This window comes from Elgaria multicarinata, chromosome 10 (genome assembly GCF_023053635.1).
Source record: "Elgaria multicarinata webbii isolate HBS135686 ecotype San Diego chromosome 10, rElgMul1.1.pri, whole genome shotgun sequence".
In the NCBI taxonomy this organism is placed as follows: Eukaryota; Metazoa; Chordata; class Lepidosauria; order Squamata; family Anguidae; genus Elgaria; species Elgaria multicarinata.
Window position 1 is genome coordinate 55,932,398 of NC_086180.1, and position 22,442 is coordinate 55,954,839.

A 22,442-nucleotide genomic window follows, 5' to 3' on the forward strand; every position below is an offset into this window, starting at 1 on the left:
ACCTTGGTGGGTGGGCCTTCTCTGTAGTGGCACCCATTCTCTGGAAAAAGCAACAACCGTCATGCGGTTCAGGAGACGGAAAACATAACATCATTTAAATGCCTCCTGAAAGCATGCCTTTTCACACAGGCTTTCCCTGGACTGTAACTTATCTGATATGACATTGCATTTTTAAAACTTGTTATGTTTTAAATTTATTTGGATACTTATTGTATTTTATGGTTTTAATTGTGCACTGGCCAGAGTGCCTCAGCTTTTAGGCAGTATAACATACATAAATAAATAAATAAATAAATAGTCTCCTTGGGTTCAGTCCAGAAAGGTGGCTTTTAAAGTTGGTGGATTTAAAAGATTATAATGGTATTATTGTTTAGAGTTTTCCTCTTTATTCTTCATTTCCAAAGTCAGAGATGATTCCCCCACCGTCCTATTTTTCAGGAAAGCAAAGCAATACAAAGCCAAGTTCTGGAAAGATGTTCATGTTGGTGATATTATCCGTCTGTCTTGTAATGAGGAGATTCCAGCTGATATGGTGCTGTTATATTCTAGCGATGGAGACGGCATCTGCCACCTGGAGACATCAAGCCTTGATGGGGAGACCAATCTCAAAGAGAGGCAGGTGGTCAAAGGATATGCAGAGCAGGTAGGCATTGCCTTTGTTCTGAGAGCTGCAAGACATGTGGGGACACAACCCACGTTCGGCTTGTGATGTCAGGAAACGTTCTAGAGACGTCAGTTGTTCTTGAAAGCTACAGGGCTGTTTGTGCCTGATTTAGAACTCCCTAGTTTTTTGCTCATTCTGCTTCCAGAATGGTTTTTGGTCAGTGGAGTACGTTCCCTTCTTTCATGGGTGCTGCAATCAGTCTGGATAGACCTCCTGCATCCAGCCTGTCCAGCTGCTTGGCAGCTTCTGTGCCCTTCACAGTGAGAAGAGTTTTTAGTAAGAAATTCCCTTTTTAAATCACACAGTTAAATGTCCAACTATAAAAAACAGGAATTCTGAAATTCTGCTGAAATTCCATTTTCTATGCAACAGGAGCCCTATCTTCCTTTTCATTTAGCTTCTCTAAATTAAATGAGGCCAGTATTACTCAGACCTGCAATTAAAGATGCTGGGAACTGTTCCCCCCCCCCAGAATTCATTTGTTTATGCTGCTTTTTCCCTTTCAGAATATCACCCCCACCCCGTGAGGTGTCCAATGAGCCTTACAGTAGGTTCAGCTTCATAGGCTGGTTGGTTTTTCATTTATAGATTTATGGAGAACCTAGATTAGGGATGAGCAACTTTGAGGGCTGCTGGGACCAATTTCAAACCATGTTGCACTTCCCTACCATGCTGCACATTTTGGCAGCAGCAAACTATGCCACCAAATTTGGGCAGTAAACCATGATGGTGGCTTAAAAAGGCCAAATTTAGCTTTAAAACAAGCAACACACCGAGTGTTTTGCCATTGCAGCGGCAAATTCAGGGGCAGCAGGGGTGGTGAGTGCTCTGACCTAGTCTGAAAAGTATCTGGGCTTTATATCAGGGCCTCGCATGAAGTAGCGTGCACAAGTGTGAACAGACAGTTACCCACAAGAGAATTCATTCTTTCTTCAAGTTGCTTCAAGTTGCTCTAAGCGTCCTTCTTTCCTCCTCCCCCTCCCCCTTGTGTATATAGGCTACTGAACATCATCTGGAATACTTCTCAGGCAAAATAGAATGTGAGCCCCCTAACAATGATCTCAACTCCTTCCGGGGCTTTATGTAAGTAACTTGGGATGAGCTCTTACATGGTTCATTGCATCCCTTTGATAACAGTGAAAGATTTTAAAGCAAGGATCAGCAACTCACAAATCCCAGGCCAATCCTAGCCAATCTGGGCACTCAAGTTGTTGACTAATAGGTCCCAGAGCCCTGCTGTTCAACAGTCATCTGTGCATCCCAATGAGCTCCTGCCCTGCATCCCTTGCCACACATGTGCTGGTCCCTTTGCCCAAGGTGGCCATGGACGGAAAGTGGGCTGGCATTACGGTTGAGGAAAATGGTTCCCCATCATTTGTGTGTTCAGTTCCACCATAACACATGAACCACTGTAGGCTTTGTCACAGACATCACAGGTTTTGTTAGGAAAGTTTTGAAGACATGTCCTTGGTGCCCCTCCTGCTTCATTCTGCCTATGGGGCTGATGCTGGAGTGGGGCCTCGAGGGGTTAAATATGGGGTAAAGGCTTAGGGATATGGGGCAGGTGCTCCAGTATAGGGATGATAGTTCATGGGGTTTTGAGGGGGGTGGGGTGCCTTTCTCTTGCAGCTTTTGAACTAGTATGTTGACTTTAGTAAACCAAACACGCAAATCAGACACCCTTCCTGCAAGGGAGGGGCTCAGCCAATTCCCTTTCCCTGACTTAAATCTTGATCGATCTGGACTACACTGTTCTGCCATGGGACTCCAGAGGGCTCTTTGAAATCCTCCCCCTCCTGCCAAATGCCACAGCTCAGCGTGAACTTTCTGAAGCCTCCAGCTGACTTCCCTCAATAGAAACAAACAGGGCTTTTGGGGGGAAGTTCATATTTCCCCCAGTCCTCAACCAATCTTGCTGGACTTTGACCTCACTGCTAGATGGCCCATTTTCTCCCAGCCTGGCAAATTTGGTGGCTTTACATCCCTACTTCATGTGACAAGCAGTTGGTCATGCCTTTAGTTTTTACTCTTTTTTTCCTTGAATTTTCACACTCAAAAAAATAAATTTCTACCATAGCATATGTACTAGAAAAACTCCCCCCAGACCTATGTCTCAAAGGGCAACTTCCATCCATAAAGCCCTAATTGGGGGAGGGGTTTAACCTTTTTTTCCTATAACATTCCATAATAAACTTTGTTATGCACCAAACCAAGCTAATCTGTTAGCTAATTCCCTTAGCTATCTACATGCAAAATTTGGACAGATCAGACAAGGGGGAGTTTTACTATGCCTCCAAAACTGACATTTTGCCCCTAAAATGCACAAATGGTATTCCCAACCATAACTATGGGTGCCCTGTCCAGGTCACCCACACTAAAACAAAACGAAGCAGTTCTATTGAAGATGTCCTCAGCAAATTTTTCTATCCATTACCAGCACATGGACAATTTTTTAAAGGTGCTCTATGATGTATCATTTCAAAAGTGTATCCACAGGTGTTGTGTGTATATGTGAAATGCTACCCTAGTGTGGTGTTATAGCATGAGTGCATCACTTTTGAGGGCTTTCCCAGAGAAGTAACAATTAGCTGGATTTGTCTTTATAGCAAGAATTCAAATAGGGAGCGAGTGGGACTGAGTAAGGAAAATTTGCTGATGCGAGGATGCATTGTCAGAAATACAGAAACTGTCGTTGGCATTGTGGTGTATGCAGGTCAGTACTGTGGATAGATAGTGCTGGGGGTTGCACAGCCTGAGAATTCTTTCAGAGTGTCAGTCAACATCTAGACGGGATGATCTAGGAGACATGGTTTACTTGGACTTCCGAACAGCTTTTGACCGATTTCCTGATGAAAGACTCCTAAGCAAACTTAGGAGAGGGCCTCTTATAGGTTAGTAACAGATTAAAGAACAGAAAGCAGAGAGTAAAATGAATTGTGCATTCACCCAATCATGGGCTTAAAATAGTGGAGACCCACAGGGATCTGTATTGGGACCAATGCTTTTCAACTTACTCATCAAGCATGGGGAAAAGGCGGCATTTCATTGAACGGAGAAGGGAGGGAACTAGAGAGGCCAGTATCCAAGCTATCCTGAGGCCTCCCCAGCCCCCTTCCCTTCCCCTCCTTCCCTCTACTGCTCCTCTCATCCTGATCAGATGACCGTAAGCCTCTGGGTTCAGGGACGTGCATTCATCGAGAGTGCAAGCCATAGGATTGGGCCCTATGAGGCAGCATTGCAACTATCACAATATATTTTTTAAAAAGCAATCAGTGCTGAAAAGCCTGGGAATATAAAAAGGATCTTTGCCTGGGACCAAAACGACATTAACACAGGCTCTAGGCAAGTCTCCCTAGAGAGGGTTCCACAGGTGGGGTGCCACAAGTGAAAAGGCCCTCTTTCCCCTGTAAGCAGCAGGAATTAGGCCTGTTCCAGGAGAAGGCAACTGGGAAGCCATGGGCTATAACTGGCCCTGGACTATTCCCATCTGACCCAAGGGAGCTGGCCAAGGACACCCCTCCAACCCAATATTCACCCCAGTAAACCCTTTTTTCTGACTAAAATTGTCATATTGGCCCTTTACTCCCACTTGCCTTGATACTTTCCAGCTGGCTATATGTTGACATCACACGACTACCACAATCGCTCCAAATTGTGGATTTGGGTTTTGAGGATTTTCTCCAGCTCTTTAAAATTTAGGTCACCATTTTTATCTAGCTAGCATCAAGAGTCCCAGGGACAAATGATACAAAACCATAATATTTATTAGAAATCTTATCTAAATGTTTTACTCTTCTTAGCCTTTGTGGGATATATGTTTGAGTCTTTCGATTTCATTACAAGATTCTATATCTTTTGTACACCCAAAGGTCATGAAACGAAAGCAATGTTAAACAACTCTGGGTCTCGTTACAAGAGAAGCAAACTAGAGAAGAGGGTGAACCGTGATATCATCTGGAGTGTTCTGCTTCTCATTGTGATGTGCCTTATAGGGGGAGTGGGTAAGTTAAGAGTTTAGATCCAATCAACAAACTAGGATATTGTCTCTTCCTAGATTTGACTGAGACTTGGGGTGGGGGTTGATCCCATCTACACCACTAAACAATTGCTGACTCTGTTGTAGCAGCCTTTTGTTCAGGTACGGACTGAACTGCATCACTGCTTGCACCCAAATGACTAACACCTTCTGGTTCGGTTTAAGTAGCTATCAGCCCCTCCCTGTTGGTGGTTTTGAAGGCCTTACAGCACAATCCTATCCATGGTTACTCAGAAGTAAGTCTGCCTGAATTCAGTGGAACTTACTTCCAAGTAAGTGTCTATAGGGTTGCTGCCTAAATGGCCTCTATTTGGGTTCTGTTTCCAGACAGCTCTGTTGCAAAACACCATGTTTAGATGATCACTGTTTTCATTTGCCAATGTAGCTCACTGGGAGAGCACATCTTTTATCCCAGAATCGATCCCTGAATCTCTAGCTAAAAGGACTGGGTAGCAGCTGATGTGAAAGGGCCCTGCTGGAGACCCTGGGGAGCTGTGGGCAGACAGTCAGCAGCAATGGGTTAGATCAGGGGTGGGCAACTTGTGGACCTCCAGATGTGGTTGGGCCACAACTCCCAGCATCTCCCACCATTCGCTATGCTGGCTAGGGCTGATGCAAGTTGCAGTCCAGCAACATCTGGAGGGCTAGGGGCAGATGGACAATATGGTCTCACCTGATATAAAGCACCTCTCTATCATCCTAAATCCAATAACCTTTTAACCCATGGGTGTATATATAGCAGTATCAGAATAGTTGTAGCTACCTTAATATGTCTAACATATATCTCATTCTCCTGCTAGTGTGTGAATTAGTGTGAAAAAGGGCACAATCCTATGTTTGTTTGTCTGGCTGGAGCATGCAAGGAATTGTAAAACTAATTTCTGTCTGAACATGAATAGGATTGTGCTCTAACACAAGCATCGTCCAGATGATGCAAAACCATATTTGATTGTGTGATACGTTTTTGAAAGTATGACAAGTACAATCCTAAGCATGTTTAATCAGAAGTAATGTTGCTGAGTTTACTGTGATCTATTTCCAAGGAAGTGTATATAGTATTATAGCCAAAGCTTGGATTACAGTTTAGTCTTTAGATGATGAAAGAAAACCCAAGGGTAGTTTAGAAGTTGTTTGATACTTTACTTAGTAGGCTAGTAACATCGTATTAATCAACAATGCCACTTGTAGTCCTCTTTTGCTAAGTATTTCTGTGTTTCCTTTTTAAAGGTCATGGATTTTGGTTAAACAGATATTCAGAGCCGCCTCTCTACCATACCAGAAAACAACTTTCTCCAACCTGGGGAGGATTTTTAATGTTTTGGACAATGATTATTTTGTTACAGGTAATTTCACAGCTTGCTCAGTCTATGCTACTTAATGTACATCATCGTAAAACTGGAGTAACCTGAATCTGTTGGAAGTGTGCCAGACCTTTTCTGGTGTAATTATGAGCAGGATCTAATCTCATGAGCAACCCATACTAAATCCATTTCTTGTTTGCTTTGACAGGTCTTGATCCCAATTTCTCTCTATGTTTCTATTGAATTTGTCAAACTGGGCCAAATCTATTTTATCCGGAATGACATTGATTTGTATGATGAAGCCACAGACACCAGGATTCAATGTGGATCACTGAATATAGCAGAAAACCTTGGCCAGATACAATACGTTTTCTCAGATAAAACTGGAACCCTCACAGAGAACAAAATGGTTTTTCGGAGGTGTACCATTGCAGGACAGGAATACGGCCATGAGGAGAATGGTAAGCTGAGGCAGAATGATGAATCGTTGCTTTCGTATGGTGGAAACAGATGGAATGTCTAACTAGCAGCTCCATCCTACACCTAAGTAAGAAGAAGCCAGGGAGGCGAACAATTGTCATTGCCTTCCCCATCGACTGCTGTTCAGCTGCTCTTATATGAGCCCTCCTCCCCTCACATAGGTCATTAAAACCAATTGCCCCATGAGCAGAAGACAAAGGAGAAGTAGAGAAATGCCACCATTTTGAATAGGCTGCCTTAAAGAAAGATTGTTATTGTTATGGATCTCATATACGCCAACCTGGGAAGTTTGATAGCTGTTACAGTGGTGCAAAATTGCTTTCAATCAATCAATCAATCAATTGCTTCTAAAACCGCCCTTGGGCAGCTGGCAGTAGGTATGAGATATGAACGACACTTTGGTCCTAAAAGCAGCAAACCCCATTTTTCTCCATGGACTTGTTCACAAATTGTGTTTTGCTCTTTTGTGTGGGGTGGGTGGGTGTGCTGCTGCTGCTGCTGCTGCTGCTGAGGGGAAGGGCTGCCAACAATACTAGACTTCTGGCCTCTTCTGCTGCTTTGCATGCTCCTGCCTGGTAGGATTTTCAAGTCTATCTTATAGCAGCATAGCTGTGTCTATGGTAATTATGGCACTTACTGATAAGCTTATCCTGGTCCTCAGTATCTTTCTGTCCAGTCACTTGCTTCCTACTTTGCTGCTGGACCATAAAGCCACCATGTTTTATGGTAATTAAATGATTGTCATTTTAAAATATAGTCCAAACTCCTTGGCCTTAGTGTGGCAGTTTTGACAAACACACATAAACACACACATACTGAATTCCTTGTAAATTCTGGGAGAAGACTAGATAGTAAATGGATTGATTCTTCTTCCTGATAGAACTGTGGTCTTTTCTCCCTCCCCACCCCCTCCGCCTTCTCTCCCTAGCTAGGAGGCTAGAAGCATATATAGACTGCGATGAGGATGAGGACGAGGCACCGGTGTGTCCTTCACATTGCACTATGACGCCGCTGTCCAGATCAAGGTTTTTTAGCCGGAAATCGAGTGCATTTCTGTCGAACAAGTCACTAAGCCACACGTTTCCCAGCACCAGTACTGTGGCCACGAGACAACTGGCCTTCAGTAGCCCAATTGTAAGTGTTCTCAGATCTAAGTCAGCTTTGTAAATAAAAGCTTCTCTACATGAAAGGAAAACCCATCGTTTACCTGCCATTATTGTACTTCTGCTTCTTTGGTGGGATTGATATGAATTGGATTACACGGGAGGAGAGGGACGACAAGATGGAAGGGCCTGCTGCTGCTTCCCAGGGTTCTTTTAAATGGCAGACACTGTGGAATCTGGGGGGCTTCTTTCCCTCCCTCCTTGGCATGTATGCAAAGGAGAGGGGGTCTTGTTGTCTGTTTCCTCACAGCTCCCAGGAAAGCCAGGATTTACTTCTGAGAAGGATTTTGCTGTAAATTTACAACCCTCATCTCAATTATTTATTTATTTATTACATTTTTATACCGCGCCCCATTGAACATGATGGAAAATTCTGAGTAGATACATGGGTAGGGTGGCCATGGGAGAGAGCTTTCTCTGTTGTGACACCCCGACTGTGGAATTCCCTCGCCTTGGAGGCCTGACTGGTGCCAACGCTATGGTGACCATGTGGAAAAGAGGACAGGGCTCCTGTATCTTTAACAGTTGTATTGAAAAGGGAATTTCAGCAGGTGTCATTGATATGCATGCAGCACTTGGTCACAACATCACAACAGTTCTCTTCATCACAACAGTTAAGGCTGCAGGAGCTATACTAGAGTGACCAGATACAAAAGAGGACAGGGCTCCTGCAGCTTTAACACTGCATGCATACAAATGACACCTGCTGAAATTCCCTTTTCTATACAACTGTTAAAGATACAGGAGCCCTGTCCTCCTTTTCATAAATTTATTCCTCCCCTAGGGCCTTTTCAGATCAGGAAGTGAAGGCAGCCTGAGAGACTGTAAAGCAATGGAGAGATGTGTAATAGAAAGAAAAATATAAACAGTACCCTCAGCCACCTTACAGTGAGTAGATAAGGTCAAAAACACCACCATCCTGTTTGGACAGGGGCGTTGCTGAAAGGCCAAAGCCCCTGTCTGTCAAGTGGTTTAGAACAGTGGTTCCCAAAGTGAGCGGTGGGATTGCATTGGGGGCATAAAGAGGCAAGGGGGAGGCAGGGGGCGCTAAGAGGCAAAGGGGTGGCAGGGGGGCACTCGAGGTGGTACTTTCCCTATCAGGAGTTTTGGTTACAGAAGGAAATTTCTGATTGCTATCCTGCACTATGGAGAGTGGTTCAGAAGCTCCTGGTTGCATTTCCAACATCATATTTGGTGGAATGTGGTTTTAGGGTGGTCTTCCTACTTCTCTCCAAGCAAAGAAATTGACTCCAGATTACTAAACATGGTGATTTAAGACTCATATTAAGTGACTTTACCAGACATTGGGTAACTGGTATCACTTCATCAAGCCCATCCACCACATTAAGAATTTACAGACTAGTGAGATACTCTACCCTAGTTACTAAATGTGATATCTAATATTCTTGCTAAATGACTATCAGACTTTGAAAAGATGATTTCAGTGGATCAAGTTCATCAAACATAGTATGTTTAATTGAATAAACTAAAAAAATGAAATTGGATTTTGAATAAATATTCAATTAATTGTTACTGTTTTGAATTTTATTGTTATTGTCTTCCTTAGTGGGTTGTTGAAAACCGCTATCATGAATAATGATTTTTATAGTGTAGGGTAGGGGGCACTGGGCATGAGTTTGTGGAACCAAGGGGGTGGTTACCTGAAAAAGTTTGGGAACCACTGGGTTAGAAGACGGTTGCGCCTCCCTTTTTAACCTGGTGCAAAAGCAAACAACATCTGCTCTGCATTCCTGGAAAACCTCCCTGTTTAATCCATTGTTGTTTGGGACTCTGGAGGGCATTCTGCATATGCTCCCTCCTCCGTGGAACTTTGGATTACTAAGAACTTGCTATGAAAAGTACCGGCCCTGTTCAGAAGACACCTTAAACCATGGCTTTATCCATGGTGAACAAGGCCTCGTTAAAGCAGTGGTTTAAGGTGTTTTCTGAACAGGGCCACTGCAGGCTTTTCATAGACTTGAACTCTCATTTGCTGTGGATTGTGTGTTTTGTTTGTCATCAGCTCAGTGCACTGGCAGACTGTGCTTGATCGTTGGTTGTTAGACCTCCTTTCTTCAGCTTGGACTCATGCAGCAAGGAGTTGCTAATGCGAAACCAATAGCGCAGAACGCCTCATGTTTGGGTGTGTCCCTTTCTCCGTAGTAGTAGTAGTAGTAGTAGTAGTAGTAGTAATAATAATAATAATTTTATTTCTTACCTGCCTCTACATTTTGATCGTGGCGGGGAACAACAGTAAATATAAAATACATAAAACTGAATTAAAATATAATATTCATTGTTAAAACATCCTTAAAATATTCTAAAAACATCCTAACATTCCACTGGACAGGCCTGCCAGAAGAGAGATCTTGTTTAAACATTCCCATGTTGCTTTTTAGTCAGACCATTGCATGATCTGAGGTTGGACTAGTTCTCTTTGGGTGGTTTGTTAAGCTTTTCAAGAATTTGCTCCTTTGATTGCTTGAGGAATCATGTTAGGAATTATCCCCCTCTTTTGTTTGGGTTTGGAACCTGTGTATGGTTTGACCTTCTCTTGGGTTCAGAATTGTGAAGATGGCAATGGGGAAACCATGTTGATGGGGATCTCGTCACAGTAGTGGTGATAAGAGCGTATAGCTACTGACCATCGCTTATATACGTGTGCTTGCCTGAGGGACTGGGAAACCTAATACCTCCAGGTCTGAGATTCCCCACCCTTCTCATATGTCTAGAGTTCTGGCCTGCCACAGGAGACCAGGAAGTGGCTGTTTACAAGGCTGCCCTAAGCAATCCCTCTGCAGCAATGAACAATGTTGTTGGGGGCGGGGTTTTTCCAGCCGCTCACCCTCAAGCTCTCTGTCTGCTCTGAAACCCTGAACCTTCCAGTGCCGTATGGCTGTTTCAAAAGGTCCTTCTTGACCACAGGCCACAAAAGTGGGAGAATCTGACTGTCCTTTTTTGGCTTGATCAACAGGAGACAGATGTTGTGCCAGACATGCAACTTGTATCCAAATTCAATCGGATCTCTTTGAAAAATTATACCCAGCTTGACTCGGAGAAGCCTATGCCAGAGCTAGTGTACATCAATGAATTCTTCACTGCTCTCGCTATTTGCAACACGGTTGTTGTTTCAGTTCCTAATCAACCGCGTCTTAGGGTAAGTACCCATGATGTTCTGTAGCACACCTCTGCCTGCTGCAGAACAAAAGTTTTTTGTGGATTATTTATTTATTTATTTATTGGTGTTCTGCGTTCTTGTTTGAACCAAGAGAAGAGAAAATCTCATTGATGGATGAGATTTCTCCACCGTTGGCTTGTCATGCTTGCTTGGGGAAAGATACCATGTTTTCATGGAAATGCATGTTACAGGCAAGGCCAGCACTGCCATAGAGGCAGCTCAGGCGGTGGCCTAGAGCGCCAAGGTAAGGGGGCGCCAAATGGCACTCCAGGAAGGCGCTCTCCCACAGCAGCTCTGAGAGGGCGACTCCCGGGCACGCCGTTCTGAAGCTGCTCGCCCACCCCACCCCCCCAGTGTCCTGGCTTCGAAGCCAGGTACCCCTTCCGGCCGGGCGCTGGCTTCAAAGCCAGGATTCTGGGGCGGGGGAGTGAGCGGGCGGCTTCGGAACGGTGTGCCCGTCTGGGAGAGCGGCTTCCGGGCACGCCTTTCTGAAGCTGGCCGGCCAGACGTGCCCCCGCCCCGCATCCTGGCTTCGCTTCGGCTGTGCGGGCGAGATGGTGCCCCATGCCCAGGTACGTGGGGGTGGGGATGCTGAGGGTGGGGGGGTGGGTGAAAGCAGCTCACCTGCCTAGGGTACAAAATAGTCTGGCACCCGCCCTGGTTACAGGGAGTTCCTACTTAAAGCACAGTCAGTAAAACTTAGACAAGTAAAAGTTGACAGCAGTTTTACTTGGGGGAGAAGTCTAAATCAGAATGGTGGAGTGGGGTCTTTTTAAGTAATGGCCTTAGTATGAAGAACTACCCTCTGGGACTGTGGAGCCCAGTCAGCCCCCATTGACCAAGATGCTGTGGGTTGTGAAAGAGCCAGACTAGAGTGTAGATCATGCAATTATCCCAGTCGCTGTCTGAACACAACAAGAGCACGTTTATAGACCTATTCCGTGACAGTGATAGCATCCTTGGAGACCTGATAGCACAGTCTTTCGAGAGGATAAAAAACTCTCTCTGGACCCAGAAAATTGTAAAAACTATTGCCCAGTTGCTAGTATCCCCTGTTTGGACAATGTACTGAAGAGGGTGGAGGCTGCTGAACTCCAGGTACTTCCGGATGATCATCTAGAGCCATTTCTATAGGAATTCAGGCCTGGATTTGGCACCAAAACAGCCTTGGTTGCTCTGATGGATGACCTGTGTCAGAAGGACTGTGGTCCTGTTGATTCCCCTCTCCTTAATCTCTCAACAGCTTTTACCATCAGCCAGGTTATCTTACTGAACCAGCTATGCAGTTTGGATGTAAAGGTTCTGCTCCTAGCTGCAGGGTTAATTCCAGAAAATTGTAGTGGGGGCTTGTAAGTGACTATGGAACTTGTCTATCTTATTGCCCAAGTGCTGTAACATCTATATGACGCCATTGGGTGAAGTCATCAAAGTCATCAGAGAGTCTGGAATGAAGTGTCATCAGTACATTGATGGCTCCCAGTCCTGTTATTCTCTGAGTCAGGTGAAACTGTGAAGGTGGTAAATCAGAGCATGGATTTGATAACAGACTGGATGAGAAGTGATAAACTGAAGTAGAATTCTGATAAGACAAGAGGCAGTGTGGGTAGGTGGTCCCCAAGTCTTGGAAATGGGTGTGCAACCTATTCAGAGTGGGATCGTACTCCCTTTGAAAGAGTAGGTATACAGTTCAGGGGTACGCTTTGATCAAATATTTTCACTTCAGGTTCTGTGTCATGGAGTGCCGTTTACCAGCTACAATTGCTCCTGGAAAAGAATAGCCTAGTCCATGGTAATCCACATTTTGGGAACCCTCCACTTAGATTACTGTAGTGTGCTGCCAGAATTTTAAGTGGCATAGCTAGGTAGAACTATGATACACCAATTCTGAAAGAGTTGCATCTAAGGAAGTCTTGATCAACCCCCTTAAAACAAAATGTAAATAGAGTGCAGGTATGTTCCTGATTGTACATCACCTTGAACAGTGTTGCCCATAATAAAGCATCTTCCCAATCTCTTCTGGGTAGAGACTGGATTGGGCCATATTGATGGATAATTAATGACAAATCATTATTCTTCAACAGAGGCGGTGGTCTTCAATAGTTAATATGCCTGTTTTACCCATGTTGGATATTAGAAGCATAATACAGAAGTTATCATCCAGAAAAATTAGCCCTATGCCTGTTGAAACCACAAGCTCAGGTGAAGGTGCTCAGTCTGACAAGCACAAGAAACAAACAAAGCCTGTTCTTCATGTGACATTTCCAACATCTCTGTCCATTGACACCTCTACATCTTCTGAAGGCCCATCAGCTACTGTAGTATCTCGGCATGAAGAAGTGGAGCCCTTTAGTTCCCTTGAGAATACGGAAAACAGCTTGTCCACTGAATGCTTAAATGCACATGAAAAAGCTCAAGTTGGATTGTCCAGTGAACCATTGACTCCACCTGAGCTGTCTTATGAAGCGGAGAGTCCTGATGAAGCAGCACTAGTCCATGCCGCCAGGGCTTACCAATGTATTTTGAAGGCTAGGAATCCTGAGCAGGTGACGGTAGACCTGGGTCCTCTGGGAATACAAAGTTTTCAGATGTTACACATCTTGCCTTTTGACTCTACCCGGAAATGCATGTCCGTAGTGGTGAAGCACCCAATTTTGAACCAGATTGTGGTGTACACAAAGGGGGCAGATTCTGTTATTATGGATTTACTAACAACCAAACCAACAGGTATGGATGAAGCCTTTTTTCTTCTTCTTCTTCTTCTTCTTCTTCTTCTTCTTCTTCTTCTTCTTCTTCTTCTTCTTCTTCTTCTTCTACTTCTTCTTCTTCTCCTTTTTTTTTTTTACTTTCCAAAGGGATACTACAAAAGTCTTTTGTCTAAGTCAGATTTTTAAAAGTTGATTCATATCTGGCTATTGATGTAGTTAATATGAGACATGGCCATTTCCTACATCAATTCCAATATTCGTTAAATCTAGGATAGGTAAGTTCTGGCCTGCAGCCCTAATCCAGCCTGTGGAGGTTTGGACTCCGACTGTTTGCTCCCCTCCTCAGGCCCTGCCTCCAGTCCAAGAGCCCACCAAGGGCTTGGGGAAGGGGCAGAGAGAAGAATCCTCTTGCTGTCTCCAATCTCTTACTAAGCGCACCATTCCTCCTCCTAACTGAGAGTGCTACTGCTACACACTCAGGCAATGCCTGCAGGAGCTGGTCCAAGTGCTAGCTGAGGGCACCTCACTCCTGGTTCTTATTACCCGTGTGGAAAACAAGAAGTAGGAGTGATGCTCACTGCACAGTCAGGTGGAGCTTGCAGGCAGTGCTGTAAGCACTGGCCAAGCGCCCTTCGCTTGTTCTTTGCCTTCCCATTCCTCAGAGAAACGTCGAAAAATAAGCGAAGCCAGGTCTGCAGCCGAAGCACCCACTGCAAGAACTTCAGCCATTGCTTTGGCAGTGGACCCTAGGATGTCAGGGGCCAACGTCTTCCTCCCTGTTGTCGGGGTGTGGTTGTGGTTGTTGTGCCGGAATGGGATTTTGAACCTGGCTCCCCCACCACCTGTGCCCATCTCTCTAGCCATTGCACCATGCTGGTTTTCAGGAATGATTGGATGAGAACAGTGTTCATGTTGCCCATTACGTGTCTTTGGGTGCCATCTTTCCAACAGAGCAGGCATGGGGAACCTCCAACCCATGAAGCACCACAGATTGTGGTGTTTTATTACTGACCCTACATCACAGAGAGTCCTATAACCGCTGGCGCAATGTGAATGCATCATTCACTGTGAAGCACATTGATGTAGAAAACACTTCCAAAAACTGTACAAGTGTTAACTTCTATAACAAACCTTATTTTTACTTCTAGTGTTTTAATAGTTAATTCACACATTATGGAAGGTATGATTATTTCTCGCGGGTTCATCTGAAACTGGAAACAGGTGGTGGTTGTTTTCAGAATTGGCTGTTTTTCAATTTTGCAAATTAGCATACTGTAAGCACAGTTTGTTTACAGTCACCTTGATCATCTCCATAGCCACCCTTGAGTGGGCCTAAAACTAGTTTGTTCCACTGAAGTGTATAGCTGTGTAACTGATGGCTTCCATCTTTGGGAGGTGACTACTCTCAAAATTCCATTCAACAATTATTTGACCAAATCTGAGCCTCAGGTAGACTTCTATCATACCTTCATATGTAGAATGGTCACCACACCTCAAAAGGGATATTTATTTATTTATTTATTGTATTTGTAATCCACCCTCTAACAAAAAAAATATTAGGGCAGTTCACGCAATAAAACAGGTTAAAGACCATAAATGCAATAACAAAACTCTAAAATGCCTGGGAATGGAGAAAAGTCTTCACCTGGCAATGAATAGATAACAGCGGGGGCTCCACGTGAGTATCCTTCAGGAGAGCATTCCATAAACAAGGTGTCACAACTGAGAAGGCCCTTTCTCTTGAAGCCAAGTATCTAACTTCTTTTGATGGCGACTCCAAGTAGGGTCTCTGAAGATGACCCAAGGACCCAGGCAGATTATTTTCTCCTTCATGAAATTAATGAGGGGTGGAATCTAGACAGATCTTTTCCTGCCTAAATCTGTGTGGGGTAACTTCCTTGTGTTGCATGCCATGGGCCCAATCCATTGTATCTCTGCTTCTCCTTACCCTTCATGACATCTCAGGTTGCTGTGAGGGCAGCTCCACCTGGATAACCTCAACAGCCATCTCTTGAGTCAGCCCTCTCTAATAGAAATATTTTTTTAGAAAACTATCGTTTGAAATTGAAAATATCCTTACATTTTATTTTTTGAGAGTTTAATCCAGAGGTTCATGAGTGGAAAGCATTTTCAATGTGCAGAAGAGTTTTTCCCAATTTAGTGCAAGGTCTATTTGAGAATAGGGAACTGACATCAGTGTTTTGCTTCTGTTAGGAAAAGGTCTCAAAGATGTGTGCTTGAGCTATGATCATGTTGGGCTGAATGATCTGCTAGACGTTGCAGTGCAGTTTGCAGAACAGCCCCTCTGTCAGAATTTCTGGTTCTAACCCATAATCTTTTTACAAACCTCTTTTTACCAGGTTTTCATGTTTTAAGAAAGATGATCCATATCTTTGGTATTTTACGTATATATTTGTTATTTGTTCAATCTCAGATATTAAAAAGATAGAACTGCAAAGGAAAAAAATTAAGGAAAGAACGCAGATGCACTTAAATGAGTATGCTACAAAAGGACTCCGCACCCTCTGTATAGCTATGAAGGTAATAATGAATCGTAGTTAATTGAGAACACAATGATGTTTCACGCTCAGAAGAGCTGGATACTATTTGTATTAGACAGGTCTCCCCACCACCACCTGTAAAAATAATAATACTGTATATCCCTGAGACACTGTCATGCACATATTTCTCCATGGCAGTAGGGTGTCCTATCCCAACTGCTTTCTTTGGGAATAAGACTTGAAACTGTTTCAGTCTTGGTATGCTCCTTATCTCCACCTCTATAAGGTTCTGGGAACCCCAACATGATCAACTAAGATTTCTGGTTTAATAAAAATTGAGTGTCACAACACCAATTAGCAGCCACGGAATATTCAAACATACACGGTTGTGAGCTGTGCTCAAACTGCAGTTGAAAGCTTGTGGTCGGGTTTGAATACAAAGTCACAGCCACCATCTTTGGCCACATGACTTTCCATCAAAATTGACCTTCCCCATTCATCTCACAGAAAGGGAAGTTCTGCATACAGAAAGGGATGGTCAAACGGAGCAGCTCTCTGAAATGAATGTGCAAATTGCTCACACATTGAGGTCTATGTACATATCGGGACTCCCATATGTGGAAGCAGAACTTTTAGGAAGTATCTTTCGCTATTTTTTTTTATAACAGAAAAATAGCTGATACTTTGAAGTGGTATTTTGTCATTATTTTATGCAAGGTGAGCAAGTTGGCCTGTTTCTTTACTTTTAGCTTTCAAGAGGTGTCAGTGGAAGATAACACTAATATTGCATGAACATTCCCCAGAATTTTGCTCGGGTTGTTGGGAGCGCAATTCCCGCTCCCCACTCCCACCCCCTGTCGTGTCAAGTGATGAAAGAGGGGGTGTACACATACAGCATGGCTTCTGAGCCCTTGCTGGGCCATGCCAAGCCTCAAAAGAAGCTTGCGTTCCTTGGTGAGCAGGGGCTGGATAGAGGCGACAGGGCAAGCACCCAACATGACAGGCACGGGAGAATTTGCCCACCTCTAAATTTTGCTATCCAGACCCTGGATTAATATATGTCGCACTGCATGGTTCTATAACCAATCCCTTGATAATACACATTACTGTTGCTTTATATAAAATATTCCACTTCTAGTCCTTCCACTATCATTATCATTCCCTCTAAAACCCAACTCAGTTTGTGGGTGGAATGGGGTATCACAAAAATAAGCTAGTCAGTTCTTCGTATTGGGAGAACTCTGCAAGAATGCAGAAGTGTATTATTTCGTAAATTCAGACAAACATTAATTCAGAAAACCAGCCCAACAAAGATCTGTTCAATGCATCCCAGAAAGATGCTAGAAAGAGAGTTGGGGAGAGGGAGAAAAGGGGTGACCCCACTCATTTTTGGCACTTCCTCTGTACGTTGTTGGCTTTGACTTGACCCACTTGCTGCCATACAGCTACCGACAGATTTTCCCCAAGAGAATGCATCTCTTGACAGAAAAAAGGTTCCCCCTCCCTGGCTTATAATATCCTTGAGGGTGGGGGGATTTAGGATCAGGTGGGTGCATCTAGAGAGGTTAGAAATGTTTCCACCTCATGCTACGTGGAAAAAACTTCCAGAGAGAAGAAGGGGGCGAAATGAGACTTTTTTCTCTTTCTCACTTTCCATAAACTTCCACTCTAGCTAAATAGCAATAAAGTGTTCCACGTTTGTAGCATCCACCACTGAATCTGAGTCCTTTAGCCCTGTATAACACAGCATGGCAAGATATTCAGGAGGATGGGAAAGGAAAAATGCTGTCCTTTCCAACTCTGAGGCTTCTCCTCCTCTAACTCCTCTGAACATGAGGGGGCTGTCTATATGTGGGCGAGAGCCTCATGGTGGCTGTAGATCTGCACTGCATCAGTTATATGATGCAGGCACAGCTTTGCAGCCACCATGAAGCTTTCCCACAAAGCTGTACATTGAAAAAGTTGGGGACTTACCCTGACTTTTACAATGGGAGCAAGACCAGTTTGGCTCTTCTACTGTCTGGCATCGCCCTAGGGCCAATCTGTGGGGGCAGTCCCTGGTGGAAGATGACCAGCAATTGGTCGCTTTCCGCCACCAAGAGGGCAGGGGGTGGCTCTGGTACCCAGGTGGCCACTTGATTATCCGATGCCACCACAGGAGAGGAAACCATGGGGTTTCTGAGGGAGGAGGCACCAACTCAGCGCTGTGAAGACACCCCTTAGAATGCTCCTCTTCCAAGCTGACTAGAGCCCCCAACAGGTGCTCTTCCTCCTTTTAGAGGCAGACAGGAGGCTACACTACACCCCTTTGTGGTGGCTCCCCACATGTTTCCTATTATTTTTGATGGGTTCCACTTGGGGACTTATGGTGACATGAGTCATTGACCTTCCTATATAGTCAGTTGTTCTCTAGCTCCCTTGATTTTGGAGAAACATGAAATAATATGAATCCTGACCAGTTATGAATTGCAAGCATTTTAAAAAAAACACACAAATCAGTATTTTGATTCAATCATATATTGATGGATCGATTACTTCAGTGATGGGAACTCGTTTGTGGTTTTTAAATGTTTTCTATATGCATTATTTTGGCCATTGTGTATTTTTGCTGATTTTGCAGGTGTTGAGCAGTGAGGAATACCAAGAGTGGCTGAAAGGCCATTATTTAGCAGAAAGCAGTATTGAAAACAGGGAACAGATGCTCCTTGAGTCTGCAATGAGGCTTGAGAACGATTTAACGTTACTTGGTGAGCTGGGCGGAAAACTGTTCTTTACTAAACACTGAAAAATATAGGTGCAAATTAAAACATTTTTTGATGGAAAGAGAAGGATATTATTATTTTAACAAACAGTATACAACTTAACTAGCTTTCAGAACTAGCTTTTAGAACCCTTCCTGCTACATTTTGGACAATAATGGGGAACGGCAGAGAGGCTGGTGAACCATTTCTGTATCCCTTTATTTAAAGTGTCCTCGTAAAACTAGCTGAAAACCCAGAGCTACACATCCCAGTTAATTGGACCTATTAATGGCGGAGGAGGGGTGGGGCCTGGACAAAGTGCAAAGATCTGGACTGAGAGGCCTGGAGGTCCTCATTACACCTGCAGGCCAGAGGATCCCCACCTCTGATATATTTGATTTTGTATATTTTTGCAGGAGCTGTGAATTTGTTTGAAAAACTATTCCATTTATTTCTCAAATCAAGCAAAGGTGACACTAAAGGCATTTTCAGACACCATAGGCTCGGCCTAGTTCCTTATGAGGTTTTTGGTTTTTCTCAAACTCTTCTAGGAATGCTCTCAGACATAACTTTTGGGGTTCAGCAGGTCTGCAGGGTTGGGAAATGGTATAGAGGCTGATTCCTACTCTTTATTAAAAACAAAACAAAAACCTTTCATTAGGGCAGGGGTGGGAAACATGCAGCTCCTGCAGCCCCGCAGTGTGACCCCTGCAATTCCCAAAGTTCAGAAAGACCCCTCAAAAGTCTAAAAAAAAACCCTCTCTTTTTGCAAAAGAAGGGCTGCCAGGAGAAGCAAATGCTTTCCCTTTAGGGCACTTTATTGCATCTCTGGGTGCTATTTTGGTTTTATTTATTTATTTATTTATTTATTTATTTATTTATATTTCCTTTTTTCAGCACCCATGGGGAAGGGGAGGTCAATTTTGACATCCCAACTGAGAAATGCTTGAAGCTCAAATATCAACAAATTTTGGATAGGAGGAACCTGGCATTTCTCACTTCCCTTACTGCCAATCTGCTGGATAGTTTCTATATTAATTTGCATGGAAAAAAGAAAAGGGGGGAAAAGAACTGTTATTGCTTGCCATAACCTGCTTGTTGTCATAGGGGCCACTGGAATTGAAGACCGCTTGCAAGATGGTGTCCCGGAAAGCATAGAGGCACTCCGAAAAGCAGGGATTAACATCTGGATGCTGACAGGTGATAAGCGTGAGACAGCCATCAATATAGCCTGTTCCTGTAAATTACTGGACCCAGTTGACGAAGTCTTCACCCTCATAGCTGATACTCTGGTGCGTGGAACATTTCTTTTTCCACAGCAGAATTTTACTGAGAGAAAAGTGTATGATTGAAAGGCTGAAGGTCATAGACTTGGCCACGGCTAGGATATGGTCCTCTTTGTACCACGAAATGCCGAGAACAAACATATCCACACTGGGTCACTTCCAGTGGCTTCGGTGTAATTCATTTTGTACCCTCCATGTCCCACCCCATTGCAGCTGTCCCATTTCTTGTCGACTTAAGCCTCCACATTGGGCTGTTCAGTTGTGGGGCAGATTATGTGTTCCCTTTGCTTAACCCCCACACACACACACACACCAGCTCTGATTTTTTGTAGGATGAACTTTGTAAATTAATATTTTGCACATTACATAAATAAAATGGCTAATGAATGTGGCAACTAGTGTAACACAGAGGCCAAGACTGTGAGCTGGGAAGTTCTTACTTCAAATCTGGATCAACCATGAATATACTTCATAGCCTCATGCAAATGCCCTCACTACCTTTTCTGCAATACAGGGTCAATAATACATGCCTCCCTTGTGGTCAAGGTTACTCGCATAATTACATGAAGAGCTTCGAATTCTAAAAATGCTCTGTCTCAGCATTCCCTAAGATGGTGCCCTCCAGATGTCTTGTTGGACTACAACTCCCATTATTTATTTATTTATTTATTTATTTATTTAAGGATTTTTATGCCGCCATTCAGCCAAAAAAGGCTCTCATGGCGGCTTACAAAAGTATTTCTTGACAGTCCCTGCCCACAGGCTTACAATCTAAAAGACATGACACAAAAGGAAAGGGGATTGGGAGGGAGGAGGAGGAGGGGGAAAGGAAAGCAAACTCAGGCACTACAATCTTAGTTGGAAAGTTCAGCAGTTACAGGTGACAGCAGGAGGGAGGGGGCTCTCAGCTGGAGCTGGACCCAGGCACGGTGGAGAGGTGCCTGGCTGCTGCTTCCTCCCTCTCTGGTGGCCTCTGCAGTTACAGTTGGTAGCAGGAGGGAGGGGGCTCTCAGCTGGAGCTGGACCCAGGCCCGGTGGAGAAGTGCCTGGCTGCTGCTTCCTCCCTCACTGATGGCCTCTGCAGTGTCAGTTGGTAGCAGGAGGGAGGGGGCTCTCAGCTGGAGCTGGACCCAGGCCCGGTGGAGAAGTGCCTGGCTGCTGCTTCCTCCCTCACTGATGGCCTCTGCAGTGTCAGTTGACAGCAGGAGGGAGGGGGCTCTCAGCTGGAGCTGGACCCAGGCCCGGTGGAGAAGTGCCTGGCTGCTGCTTCCTCCCTCACTGATGGCCTCTGCAGTGTCAGTTGGTAGCAGGAGGGAGGGGGCTCTCAGCTGGAGCCCAGCCAGCATGTCTGGGGGGGGCACCTTGGTTGGGAAGAGTGCCTAGTCAAACTGTGGAATTAATAGTGATCCATACTTTATGATGTACACCAATTTGAATGGCTTTAAAGGAGGGTAGAGATATTCCTAGCCAAAACTGCTATCAGTGGCTACCAGTCCTGATAGCTCTGTGCTACCTGCTGGGAGACTTGGGTGGGTGGGTGTTGTTGCCCTCATGTCCTGCTTGTGGGTTCCCCATCAACAGCTGGTTGGCCGCTCTGTGAAGAGAAAGTTGGACTAATTGGACCACTGTGTGAAAAGAATATTCTTAAGCGGCCCTGCCATAAACGTTGTTCCCAAAGGCCAACCTGCGTGGCAGTTAATTATCTAAATGTAGTCCACCTTTTCATTTCTCTCTCTGCCTTCGGTAAAAAGTTAACACACGTTCACATGTTGTTAAACTGCTAAGTTATTTCAGCCATGCAGAACTACAGAGGTTGGCTTTGAAAATTAGAACAGATGTAATTTTTGTTAGTTGCTCGTTGTTATGTCTTCCTGCAGCTCTTTTTGATATGCTAAGAATTGTCTCATTAAATGGCATTACATATGGCATTTCAGAAAATTAATCTACTTACATTTCCTAATGAAGCAAAATCTTAAAACGTTTTTCTGTTCTCTTAAAATATACAGTAAAGGAAATTGTGTTAAAAGCAGGAGCCAGCTGCTTCTAATCATAGCCATAGCTGTTCAAGGTTGTTTTAGAAAACGGGGAGAAAATTTATTTATTTATTTATTTATTTATTTATTGCATTTCTATACCACCCAATAGCCGGAGCTCTCTGGGCGGTTCACAAAAATTAAAACCTCACAAAAATTAAAATATATGTGGGTTTTTTCCCCCTTTTAAAAAGGATTCAAAAAATATTATAAGATCGTAGGAACAGTTATTTTGCAGGTCAGAAATCCAGCTGTTTGTTTACCCAGATAACTCACTTGAAGCTTGATGAATGAGTGAAGTGACACACAAAAATCAGCTAAAATGTGTAATGTTTCTTTTAAGTGTACTAAAAA

General features: G+C 44.1%; 1 protein-coding gene across 1 annotated transcript in view; it reads left to right on the plus strand.

Annotated features, from left to right (window-relative positions):
* LOC134404415 (phospholipid-transporting ATPase VD-like) overlaps nucleotides 1–22,442 on the plus strand; it is a 41,541-nt gene that overhangs the window by 3,908 nt on the left and 15,191 nt on the right. The window contains exons 3-14 of the mRNA XM_063135101.1: nucleotides 439–643; nucleotides 1,662–1,747; nucleotides 3,271–3,377; nucleotides 4,534–4,665; nucleotides 5,928–6,043; nucleotides 6,210–6,462; nucleotides 7,410–7,615; nucleotides 10,619–10,801; nucleotides 12,904–13,546; nucleotides 15,962–16,068; nucleotides 18,649–18,775; nucleotides 19,877–20,061. Of these exons, the coding sequence (XP_062991171.1) occupies nucleotides 439–643; nucleotides 1,662–1,747; nucleotides 3,271–3,377; nucleotides 4,534–4,665; nucleotides 5,928–6,043; nucleotides 6,210–6,462; nucleotides 7,410–7,615; nucleotides 10,619–10,801; nucleotides 12,904–13,546; nucleotides 15,962–16,068; nucleotides 18,649–18,775; nucleotides 19,877–20,061 (2,350 nt within the window). The remainder of the gene's footprint in view (nucleotides 1–438; nucleotides 644–1,661; nucleotides 1,748–3,270; nucleotides 3,378–4,533; nucleotides 4,666–5,927; nucleotides 6,044–6,209; nucleotides 6,463–7,409; nucleotides 7,616–10,618; nucleotides 10,802–12,903; nucleotides 13,547–15,961; nucleotides 16,069–18,648; nucleotides 18,776–19,876; nucleotides 20,062–22,442) is intronic.